Below are 13,347 nucleotides of genomic sequence, written 5' to 3'. Positions count from 1 at the left end.
CCCAAAGAATTCCCCTCAAAACCCATTTCCTCAAAATTTCCCCAGAGAGCACCAGATTTCCCCAAAATGGGGAAATTTCCCCCAATCTGGCAACACTGCCTTTCTCTGTCAGAAAATGTACAGATAGCACTAAGTACTCAACTCTAACTTACCCTCTCTCAGCATGTTTTTCTTTTTAAAAATTGTGCAAAAGTTCTTTTGTGAAAGAGAAGATTTTCCAAGATCTTGCCATTTAAAAAAGATTCTGCTCTAAAAATTGCACCGAAGTTGGAAAGATGCATTTTCAAAATAAATAAATAAAACTAAAATTCTTTTGTAGCTTTATTTATATTCTTTAACCATCCACAATTCAGCGATTTCGTCGATTCTATTCTTCCTCACGGTTGAATAATAATTCAACTTATAAGAGAATGTGATCGAAAACATTAGACTTTCGGCATCTGATGTTTTTGTTTGCCTCATGACCAGTCTAGATTTTTTTCTTTTGAATAATGCAAAGGCATTTTTTTAATGCATGTTCTCTGTAAACATGCAAGCCTTTTCATTACTGAACTTTATTGCACATAGTGTCTAGGATATTGTTTTGTCAAAATACAATGTATTTTTTTCATAAGAGAAAATACAATACAAAATACTTTTTCAAATTAAATAAACAAAATAAAAGCTAATGACTTTAAAAAAGTACTCTCTGTTATATTCCACAAGACCAATGACCTACTTTCATATATGAGGACTTCAATACAGCTACGGATTTGGTCATAGTTTTCATAAATGAATTAATAGTATTAATAGTCTCTATATGCAATCACATTCAATGCTAAGCAGTCTAAGGCACTCTTACTTTATATTTACTAGATCACAGTTCTTAAACCCTTACTACATTTAACTAAACGGTGCGTGTGATTGTTATCAAAACCATAAACTCACATTTGTGCAGCTAACACAATTGCGCTGAAGGCCTGTTTTCACATTATTGGGTAAATAAAGTATTTATCCTTCCTCCTCAACCCCCAACCCTTTTTGCCTTTTCCAACTTTTACTACTTGCCCTAAAACTCAAATTAATCATCCTTGTCTTTTACATACAATAACATAATGCTATCTCAGTTTATTTTTCAATAATGTTGGCTTATTTTTGTGCTTCATCAACATATGAGTCAATATTTTTGGTACATTGATGGAGTACAATTTCTTGCACTAAAGTCAATGAATAAATGCAAAGTATGTTGATATAAATAATGTTGAAAAAAATATATATATGCCAGAGTCAATATAATTTTGGCACATATGGTGAGAGATGTATGCGAAATGAATAAAGGCAAAGATGACAGAAGGCTAGGAATCTGTTTTCTCTTTTGTAGACTTTCTCCTAGAAAGGGAATGAATGTAACTGATTGGGCATTTTGCATACATAAAAAAGAACAATGTGCACATTACGTAATGGCCTTTTTTAAACAATGATCATGCTGAATTTAAAAAAAAACACTAATATTTGGAAGTTGTTTAGAAATTTAGATAAAGTTGGATTAATTCTGTGATACAGTGAAACCTGTCTATAACAATATTGTTGGGACATAAAAAAATATTGTTATAGACAGGTTTATTGTTATGCATAGGTTTCACTACATTATTATTAAATTTATAAAATTCATTTATTTATTAATATTTGTTGAAAAATGTGAAGCTTCATAACATGGAAGCAGTAATAGTATTAAGTATGAAAAATTCAATATTTTTTCCTTTAAATTGGTCTCGGTGCAAAAAATGACAAATGATTTAACATAGAATAAGACATATAGTAATCTCCCAAACATGTGGTACCTCTTTTACACATGTCCAACTGTAAGTTGATTTAAAAGTCCGGCTCAAAAGTATACAAAACTTGTTAATTACCTTTCATTTATGCACCCGTTTCAGAGGTATCTCACTCAGTTATGCGTCAGTAAACTTTTAACCTCATACTTTTTTTTTCCTTTTATTTGTCTCAAAACTTTTGTTTTTTGAATTTTTATTAAATGAAAAATGCTGATGCACCTGATGCAACACATAAACATTTGGACAAGATCATAAAGGTTGTTTTGAATCAAAATAAAAAAAAAACATTGAAATACATGAAAAAATTGTATAGTACGTAAGTTATGTTACAAGATTTATTTCTACCATTATTTTTTTTATGCATAATTTTTCACTATCTAATTTACCACCCAGCAGCTAAGCAGTACCAAGGTTACATGTTAAATGGACGAGATATGAAGTCAAGAACAGCAAAGTAGCTTATCTATTAACCTCTTTGTCGTTCACAACGTGTCTAAAGCGTCTTTTATAAATTCCCCGTGGACCGTCGAGGACAGCAAAAGGGTTAAAACAAAGCAATAATTCTTTCTACACTTTTCTGCTATTTATTTATTCTTAAACTTTGTTTGATCTAAAACTATGTTGAATTTAATTTATAGATGTCTTTCATGTATGCCTCTTTACTTAGTAACTTGAGCCAATGTATTATTGAGCACACTGACTGAGATGATTGTATAGACATCAATCCTGCATGAAGATTGGTATTATACAGAGTGTGTCATAATTTCTTGCAGAGTTTGAAAGCATCTAAACATGACATCTTTACCTAGAAAATGAAGATTTTCATTGTGCAATCTGTTGATTAGGATGTGGTAATAAAGATATGGTTAAATATATATACAGATATAATGAGGACATTATGGTCACCCATACAGTTATCATAAAGATTATATTTATGGCATATACTGCAAAGGTATTCGAATTTCTTATCAATTTTCAACAATGTTAATTAATAATCTGGGAATTTTGCATTTAGATAAAATTTTGGCTATTTAAGTTTATCTACATAAGTGCTTTTCCCGAAAAAATACGATTTTACACGCCCCCCCCCCCCCCCCCGTTTCTAAAATTTGCTAGATTTAGGAATTGAAAAAAAAAAAAAAAAAAACAAATGAGAGCAACTGCAGACAATTTGTATCCTCGCCAACAAAAATTAGTCTCTCTAATAAGTATTAAAAACAAGTTAGACTTATTCTCGTCATTTATGGTAACATAAAGAATCAAAGGAATATTAGTTTCAAATACGGTCAAGTGAGGATAATAAGCAATTCATGATGGCTCAGAAAAAACTTACTTAACTTGGAAAACTTACTTAAAGTGGGTAGGAATCTTGCTTTCCATGTGTACAAAAGAGGCAGCAACAGATTTCCTCACAATTTCTGGGAAAAATTAAGCAGAAAATCATTATTATTATTCTTTTTTTTCAAAATGGAACGCATTGAATAAATACAATGCATATTAGTATACATTTGTTGGTTATGTTACACAATGTTAGTATACATTTCTGCTATTACATTAGTAGCAAAAAAAAAAAAAAAAAATCAATAAAGGGGAAAAAAAGAGCCCATGAACCTTTTATAGATGGATACGCATGCATGTTCCTATAGGGTATACTCCATATATGCCATATACTCTCAAACATTGTTTAGACATACAATGAAGCACCAGTTATACGTTTTGCTTTTATACGTTTTTAAATTGGTCCCTACAGAGTCTAATACACATTAATCTATAGCTATTATTCTATTTTTTCATTTGGACGCTTTTTTCATACAGTCCCTTCGAAAACAAATAAACGGTGCTTCACTTTTATGTATATGATCGCATACACATATTGTGCATAATAGATTTCTGGGAATATACCCCAGAAAAATTGAAGGAAACATCACTGCTCATGCAATTTTAACTTTATAAAATTTCGTCCACAAAGCTAAAAAGGATTTTTCCAGCAAAATTAAAACTTTTCGTGAGAATTTAAAAGAAAAGTAATTTTAAGAATTAATACTTTTGATCAAAATTTATTTCGTTTTTGCCATTAAAAACAAATAAATTTATATATTTACAAACACATCAGAAAAATGCAACTCAGAGAAGGATATTTTTTTCAATTATTTCAGTTAGCATCAATATAAAACGGAGTGATTATTACCATTTTTGCAGATTCAGTTATTACAGTTGTAATTACAACAGGATTTAAAATCATTATATATATACATAAATAAATATATCTATATACATATATTTAAAAAATGAAGATAAAATATACAAAAACTGATCACATTTCCTGCTTTCTAAATATTTTCTATACCTGGTGAAGGAAGAGGAGTCACACAGAGCTTCCTCCTGATTGTGTTGGAGGGCTTCCTGTCTACAGAGGATGAGTCCTCTCTTCTGGATTCCCTAGAGCTTTTTGTGCTTTCGCAGGTAGGAAGCATCATTGTTGCAGATCTAAGATGGCCCGAAAGTCCCTCATGGAATACAGTAGAACGTTTCTGACGAGGCCAGGTGTGCGTGGAAGATGATGTACTCTCTCGGCTGGAAGAAGCATTGAGGACTTGAAATCATCACAAAAGATAGACTAACAACTTTATAAGGAAAGGTACACATTCATAAGGAAAGGTGCACAAAAGTGTGAAAGAGGGGAAAAACAACACATACACAACTGGCAATTCATTAGGGTTTTTCTAAACTGCAAGCTAATAAATTTTTTAAACACTGAAAGCAGATATAAAATTAACGGTCATTTAAAGCTCAGTGTTAAGATAAACTAGAGACACTGCAAATGAAAACCATTAAAGTTCCCTTTTTTGTTTAATTTTCATCAGACTCTTAAATTTTAATCTTCTAAATCTTTCCACTTATTTCTATTTTGCAACAATACGTTTTTATAAAATGGAAGCAATAAGTTTCAAAAACAATAATTAAAATGTAAATTACAAGAAATAATTTACAAGTCAAAAGGCTCGGGGGAGGAAGGTTTGTTAGCTAAGCTGAAAAGTAAATTTACCTAGAAACTGGAATACCCCCCTTCGGAGGTTGAATTTTAGAGGCAGAGGAGCTCCGAACTGAGACGTCATCCTTTGAAAATTCACGGTCCATTTCAAGTGAGGATGTTCTCCTTTCTTTTTTGACACCTAAGTCACAAGAATAATATGAGAAATAAAACATGCTGAATAATAAAATTAAAAACAACCACAGATAAAAGGTGGGAAAAAATATAAGCAGGAGAAAAATTACATAATTATTCAACAATAGTACCAATACAAACCAGGAAGTCACTGTTAGAATTCAAAGCTATATTGGGAACTGCAAACTCCTGAGGTATGTTTTTATAAACAATTTGGAATTATTAGTACACTTGAAAACTAGTATAACGCTGACCTACATAACACAATTCCCAATAAAACTTGCAACTTTTAAAAGTAAACAATAAATTTTTCTGTCTAAAAAAGTTATCTATGCTGACTAGCAAGCATAACAATTCTTTGGCAAATTCAATTTTGAAACTGTTTTTTTATCTTTCCCTTGTAATTCAAAGCTTTTAAATGACAATTAGTATTCACAGTACAAAAGTACCATATTGTTTTTGAAAATGCAGCTGGCTTTGCAAACCATGAAGTCAGAGATAGTGAATTTTGTTAAGATTAAGAACATTTTTTGACTGATAATATATTAAATTACATAGTTAGAGCTTTAATATAATTTGCAGTCAAAACTCATACACACAGTCTGATGTTTATTGATATATTCAAAATATATTATAATAATATTAGAACAACTAGTCTTTTGTTCCCATAAATAAGCCTGGTGAATTTGACTTAAATCCTAAAATGAAGAACCACATTCCTGGAATTTGCTTTGGATCTGTTTCAGAGATAGTTGTGGCAGTATTAGGTCATTTTATTTGAACTATCTACAGAACAGACGCTGGTACAGCTTACGACTTCCACATCTTAGGAAATGGATTTTACATGATGCTGAAAGTTTAAAACTGAGTGGCATGTATCACTTTTGCATTAGACGTAAATAGTAGCTGCTATCATTAAAAATCTAACCCTCATATTTAAAAGTATAAACACAATATTGTTCAGTATTATCTTGACGGTTCGCATTATTTTCACAGTGCTGAAATTGAGCACTAAAATGAAAAGAGAAAATCAAGCAAGCTTGACTTTTATACAATTTTGAGAGAAATTTAGTCCTTTCAGTTTTTAAGGGGAAGGTTTGTTGAAAGTTCTTAACTGCATCATACACACACACACAAAAGAGAAACATTACTTTTTAATATAGGTATTTTTCCTCCTTTGCCACTGGTGCCTGTAGAGGGCTTTGATACACCATTAGTCTTCAGGAGTTTGGAACTGAATTCCTAAAATGATACAAAAGAAATCACTATACCAATGAAACTTGAAGTAAATGCCATAATACTTTACAAAATCTTACTCGAATGTTAATATCATTGCAAAAACATACATTATACAAAATGCAGGAAAATAGATAAGTGTATGAGTTGTTGGAACTATTTTAAAAAAATCTAAGTAAATAGTTTGGATTTATATTTTGCTCCAGTATTTTTTTTTTTTGAAGTATATTAATATAGCACAAAAAATTATCACACTATTTCTTTATACCTCAATAATAATCAACATTTCTTAATAACTCTTAAGAATGGGTGCAAGTACTCATGAATGCGCCCACATGTAGAAGTGTATAATTTTTTACTTTCCTATATCTATAAAAGTATGATAAACATAAAAAATAGCACTTTCAAGTGTCAAGAAATTTGATGTTTTTGTCGGCACCTGAGATGCGAAATTGTAATGACAAAACTTAAATGTGACAGTTAAAAATAACAAAAATACAATATATGAGTGCCTTAAGTAATCAGAAAAACATTTAAAATAATCATGCCTTTAATTTGTTACAAACTTATATAAAAAAAAGCTTTTTTGACAACTTGAATTCAAATTATGTTTTTTGCAATCACGAGTGTGTGTGTATATAAGCATGTGTATGTAGGCATGGTTGTGTGTGTGTCTGTATGTAGGTGCGTCAGTGTAGGATATGGATGCAATCGCCCAGGAGGGGCGGATTATGGTGGACAGTGCTGCTGATAGATAACCAGCACTACAGGAGCAGCACCTGCAGGGGATGGTCGACGGTGGTGGAAAACAATTTCACCGTTTGTTCTATGGGAATATTGCTAAATATTGCCAAACTGACACCAGATTTCGCATCTCATTTTCATCAACGGCAACAAAAAGCTAGCCACTGTAAAACTTTAGTGCCAATTTATCACATGACTTCAGTCTGCATTGAAATTAATATTGATTTGTCATAAAAAAGCATGTAAAGAGCCCTTTTAGAACATCGGATTGCAACTAAAAAAGGAGGTAAATGTCCATTATGAATATTTTGTTCATAAAGGGTTTGTATACAATGTGGACAATATTATTGTCGATGGTTTAGGAGGGTGGGGTCATGACCCTCATGATCCTTTCCTGCCTTCACGCAAAGCATGTAACTGACCTTCTCTAATTGTCGCCGTTCTTCATCTTCTTTGAGGCGGTCTTTCCTGTCAAGTGCTATTTCAAAACACGAGGATCTCTTGGAGATCTGCAATAAAGGGACACATAAAAATGCAGACAAACATGATAGATTAAAATCTTCTCGCTACAAATTGGAAAATTTCAAAATGTTTATGGATACTAATTAATAAACTAGAAACATCACTCTTTTCACTAATTTCAATCAAATTCAGGAAGACAATTTTTTCTGAGATAAGATAGCCACATTGGCACAGATTTTGCTTTACAATAGATTATGGCAAAGGTTGGTACATTACTCAACACCTACAGAAATATTATATTTCGGGTATATTATAGGTTATTATTATAGGTTTAACCTATATTATAGGTTAACAGAGAGAGCACTGAAATGCATAAACATCAGCCTAAACAACCAGTTAACAATACAATATTTTTACCTTATTGTGCACGTTTTCGGACAAAATAAAAATGCCTAAGATATTGAACTCATATTCACATTGCAATAATTTCAGTAGACTGCGATAAGAGATGCAGTTAAATTTATTGGAAGTGGAGCTGATTTGGATTGACATGAAAGAAATGAAAAAGCATATTAAATAGCGATAGAACTGGATTTTAAGTAGTTTTATTGCATTTTGCATCTGAAAATACATTACTATTTGTCTATTTGTACCTTGTGTATAATAATTGTTAATTCTGCTATTTTTTCCCCACACATTTAAAATTTCCAGAAGTTTAAAGTAAAGGAAAGATGCGGAAGAAGCAAATCAAGTTAAGTTTGGAATTTTACACTTGTATTCTAGATATTCGAGTTGAAAAGATCACAGTTCTCAGATTTCTGCAGTAAAATAAATTTGCTCGAGTTTGCTTTTAAATAAACCCATCACTCTAATAGCTAATGACTGATAGCATAAGTTTAATTAGTATTCAATATGAATCAGAAAAAGAAACCCTCGCTTTTTGGGATTGAGAGAAAAGCAAGAAGAAAAGTATTAAATATATATAAATAAAACAAAGAATATATTTATATGTGTGTGTCTATGTTCCCTAAACAAATCCAGTTTACGTCAGATCTTGACCAAATTTGGCAGGGAGGTCCTTGGAAGCGTAGAGAGGAAGAACATAGGGGGATTTTCAAACACTAAAAACGAACCAAACTGTTCAAATTTTAATTTTAAAGCCCAAAAATGGCCTAAAATGGCTCTTTGTACCCAAAATACTTATCCGATCAGTTCAATTTTGGTGCCATTTGAAAATTCCCGAAAAAACCCAAAGAGTTCTTTCATCTCCAAGTTTAAAAAAAAAAAAAAAAAGGCTGTGAAATCACAGGAAAAAATTAAAAACAGTGCTAAGCCTAATGGAATCGAAAGAAGGTTGCCCCCCCTTTTTTTTCTCTTTTATTTTTATTTTGAGGTAAAAATTTCCCTTTTTGATTATTATTCGGCAATTTATCTTATTTCTTTTTTTATAGGATTTTAGTTGTATTTATGAAAGGTTGCGTTTAGTTTTTTCGGGAACTTTTGATTTGCCGATTTCTTTTTTTGAGAATGATGATTTTGACAGGAAATTTTGTAGTAATTTTTTTTTCTCTAATTAAAGCTTGATTATTGAACATGCGTCATTTGACAAAACTTTTATTTTCGAGGTAGACCGTGCAAAGTTGGGCAACGCAGCTAGTAAATAAATAAAATAAAGAATGATAATAATTAAAAAAAATTTTCTTTGCAGTAAATAATAATAATAAAAATCCTTACCACATCAGTTGCCACTTCTATTTTATCCAATTTTTCAATAGCCTAGAAAGAAAAAGTTTTAAAATAAAAGCAAAATAAATGCATTCAATATAAGTTTGTTTTTTATAGTACATTGGTAAAGTTATTGGAACAAATATTTTTGACTAACTTAGGTAATTTTTGATGCTTTGAACAAGGAAAGCTACTGTTAGTTAGACAACAGACTGGCATTTTAATAGACAAGTTCTATGCATTTTTCTGTTAAAAAAATTTGGATTGTATGTAATTTTAAATATTTAACACTTTGCTTTTTTAGTTAGACTATAACTTTTTGAAAATTACATTTTAATTTGTAAAAAATCAATTATTCCACCCCCCTCCTAAAAGAAACCTCATTTTTTTCTACACCACCTCAAAATTGCCAGAAATTTTACATCTCTAAGCACAAGTATTTTTTATCTGATTCAGAAAGATGAAACCTCATAAAAAATAAGTAATTGTTTTCACTATTTTCACAAAAATATAATACACACAAAAATATCTGATAAAATGTATGATCATTAGTCATAGAGAATGGTCAAGTTGATTGCATGCTTCCATTGCTGCTAATGAACAACAATAACTACTGAAGCTCTTTTCTTTACCTCTTAAGATCTAAATCTTACATTTGTGTATTTATTTATTTATTTTGGATTTTTTTAGGAAGCTGAAGCTTTAAATAAATAAACAAATAATAATAGGGGTAAAAAAAACAATATATGGCAGAATCTGGAATTAATTACAAAACAATTGCCTTCTCTTATTTCTGAAAATAGCGTCAAGTTGAAAGAGCAATAAAGTAAACAGTTTTCATTATCTTAAAACTTAATTTGACAAGTTTTACAATGAAATTTTTAGTATTTTCGGCTGTTAACTCCGATTTCTCAGATTGAAAACAAATGTCTTGAAATTTAAGAATTTTTTAGACTATGAATCCTGGTAAACAACCACCAATATTTAACCCTTCATCTATATGACCTCAGTTCACGCAATGCAGACATTGAACACTTGAAGATGCTTAAGCTCACTTCATGCACAAAAAATGTTGGTCTATTAAAATAGAATAGAACTACCATCAAATTATCAAGTTATTTTAAGCATTGTACATATTTTCGGTTATGACTAAGTTTTTTGACTACTCTTTAGTTAAATATGATAGCTTATTAACCCTTTTGGCAAACTAACAAAGCCTAAGCTTTTGATTTAAAAATAAAGTTTAAAATTAAGCATGAAAACAAGTTGCATTTTTGATACTTTCTTTTTCTTTTTTTGAAGCATTTTGCACAGTTAAGTAAAAGAAAGACTGACTATACTACCTTAATTTTTTAACAATTCTTAAGTTAAATACGATAGCTTTTTTTTCATTCTTTATGAAAACTAACAAAGCCTAATCTTCCATACTAAGATGAAATGTCAGGAATCAGATGTTTTATTTTCAGTAAATACGAAATAAGCAAGCTTGTACGAAAAAGTTAATGTAAAATTGATGACAAAAATGCAAAAAAACTAAAAATGAACAATTTGCAGTTATTGCCTTTTACCAGCCCATGGCAGTATATCATGTCCTTGTAAAATGACTGTAGAGAATTGTCTAAGAATGTCAGCATCTCACCTCACGAACTGCAAAGATAACATCCAGATCTTTTTCCCCAGTCATAAGTTTCTTGATACAAGATTCCAATTGTTGCAGCAGGCTGCCGTCTTTTGGTAGTTGCAGCAACCCTTTGAGGGAGGGCAAAACGGAGCAGAGTCGCAGGCGGATATTTGGAACAGGGTCGGCTAGAAAATTATGAAATACAGTCAGTACGTTACACCAGAGTTAACTTTGAAGATCTTAAACTTGCGTGATGTTTAACAGGGTCTTACCATTGCTGTAGTTGAGGGTGGAAGAATGCAGGAGAATGTTATTTCCCCAATTATTTGTTTTATTATTGTAAAAATAATGCATATTCATTGTAAATTGGTTTCAAACTATTTTTAAAAAAATAACTGTGTGCTTTTTTGAGTTAAAGGTGGCATAAATAATCTAGACAACTAAATTGGCTACACAAAAGTTTGTCAACTATAACATCTATCCTATAAAAAGGTGTGTTGTCTCCTCAAATATTTTTTTCCAACTACAACACAAGTTCTATTTTCAGCTTTACACACCAAAGTAAGAAATACGTACAATAAATGAAAATCCAGACTCTTCTCCCACCTTTTCAATTCCTAAAAAAATTCCCCGACTTTTTGATTTCACCAAGTTTTTTAGGTTATTTCCGAGAGCAACCCTCTTTAAGATGTAAACAACGAAACATACTGCAAAGTGGAGCAAAAATTAAAAATTGCAATTCTACTATGGAAGGTAAAAAAAAAAAAAGTTTTAAAGTCTATTTCCTATGTAATTTTGTATATTTATTTGCTTTTTATGCTATCATGTAAAAAGGTCACCAGAACTTCACTTTTAAAATTATTTTTTGCTGTACTATACTGTGTGAAAATAACAGCCTTCACTCTTATTTTTTAAGTAATAGAAAATATGACAACACAAATTCGATTACTTCTATGAAAAATAAAAAGGGTTAAGAGAGAAAGAGATTATAAATAAAGATATAAAGAACAGCCAAGAATTCAGGAGTCTTCTACCAAGTTTGAAAGATTTAACAAGTATAGTAAAAGATACATTTTAACCATCAAAATGCTCATTCAAGGTTTATTTCAAGTTTCAGACATTGTCTCATACAGTAATGTCATACTTGCTTTGGACAATACATTTTTTTTCCGTTGAGGAACATGAGCGATCACCTGAAGACCAACGGCGCCAACTTGCAAAAACTATTGAAGTGGCTGGACTTTACCGGGGGGGGGGGGGGGGTCTAGGGGGCATAGAATTTTTCCCGGTGATCCCTCAGAAAATTTTCCTTCACTTGTACCCAGAAAATGCCATTTCATTTATTTTCTGACGAGTATAATTTGCATAAACCAGCAATACGTGACATAGGGTTTTCAAGATATAAGAATCTAAAAACTGGTATGCGAATTTTATGGTTCAATTAGACCATGTTCCTTGTCTTAAGGGACATTTTTACAGTTCCATTTTGTGGGGAGCCATGCAAGCCGTGGTGGGGGGGGGGGGGGGGGGGTCTGGTGAGGTCTGAAGTTTGGGAACTTCTGCTCTAAGCAGTCCTCTTAGATCCGGAAAGGGCATGTTTAGGCACACAAGAACATCTTTTAGTAAATTAAATAGGGTCTTTGGTTTGATATTTAAGAATTTCATAAATGCCTACAAATTCCTAAAAATTTAGCAACTCTCATTGACACGCAAGCAAAAAGTAACTCTTCCTCAAGTTAAGCACTGGCGACTTCCACTAAAAAAAGACACACCTACACACAAATTATTGGAGAAGGGGGGGGGGGACACTCCTCAAGCCCTATGAAGTCAGCACGAGTGAACCTGAGGAAATTCAAATTGATGTGGCACAACTAAGAGAAGGAATAAAAATTTGTGCAACAAGGACACTCACCAGAAAGATCGAGCAGTGGTAGGAAGAAATGGATCTTAAAGAAGATCTTGGAGAACAGTTCCATCACCAGTTCACAGACTCGGATGAACAACATCCTCTTGTGACAACTCTTTGCATAACAGAGCTCTAGAGAGGGAAGAAAATTACATGAATATTCTTTCTTGCTTATGTCCAAGTGATAAAAATAATAGTGTATAATTTTTATTATCCAAAACCTGTAAATGGCCATTTCTGGACTAGTCATGAAGTACAGATATATTTACAATAAAAAAGAACAAACATACCTCCGATAAGTTCGTTGATGATACCTTTCCTCCTCTCCAGGCTGGGAGTGTGTCTCAGAATGACTAACAGGCTGTAAACAGCTGCCGTTCTGCAAGGCACAGGACGCTGCAAAGAAAAAGTCTTTTAAAAAGCCATTCCATGTTTCTTAGAAATTGTTAAACATGTTTTACACCTTAAACTATGCTTTGGACCAATGAGCTACTTATGTGAGCATTTCAAAGTGGGCATAAAAATTTACATGATGATTAAGAAAGCAGTTGAATGTGGTATCAAAAAAGCAATTATTGACACATTAGGGAATGTTGAAAGTTGATGTTGCTTATGTGAATTCTTAACTGCACTATTGATCATGCACAGTAGTGTCAGATGACACACACTGAGT

At 31.7% G+C, this 13,347-nt stretch overlaps 1 protein-coding gene across 1 annotated transcript in view; it reads right to left on the bottom strand.

Annotated features, from left to right (window-relative positions):
• Positions 1-1,334: 1,334 nt before the first annotated feature.
• LOC129233666 (serine/threonine-protein phosphatase 4 regulatory subunit 4-like) overlaps positions 1,335-13,347 on the bottom strand; it is a gene marked incomplete at its 5' end in the record, with an annotated part of 35,881 nt that continues 23,868 nt past the window's right edge. The window contains 9 exons of the mRNA XM_054867642.1: positions 1,335-1,368; positions 3,166-3,232; positions 4,162-4,407; positions 6,132-6,222; positions 7,383-7,469; positions 9,157-9,198; positions 10,787-10,953; positions 12,681-12,806; positions 12,965-13,070. Coding sequence (XP_054723617.1) covers positions 1,335-1,368; positions 3,166-3,232; positions 4,162-4,407; positions 6,132-6,222; positions 7,383-7,469; positions 9,157-9,198; positions 10,787-10,953; positions 12,681-12,806; positions 12,965-13,070 — 966 coding nt within the window. The remainder of the gene's footprint in view (positions 1,369-3,165; positions 3,233-4,161; positions 4,408-6,131; positions 6,223-7,382; positions 7,470-9,156; positions 9,199-10,786; positions 10,954-12,680; positions 12,807-12,964; positions 13,071-13,347) is intronic.

Source organism: Uloborus diversus, unplaced genomic scaffold (genome assembly GCF_026930045.1).
Source record: "Uloborus diversus isolate 005 unplaced genomic scaffold, Udiv.v.3.1 scaffold_602, whole genome shotgun sequence".
Lineage (NCBI taxonomy): Eukaryota > Metazoa > Arthropoda > Arachnida > Araneae > Uloboridae > Uloborus > Uloborus diversus.
This window is presented reverse-complemented; position numbering and strand designations above follow the sequence as displayed.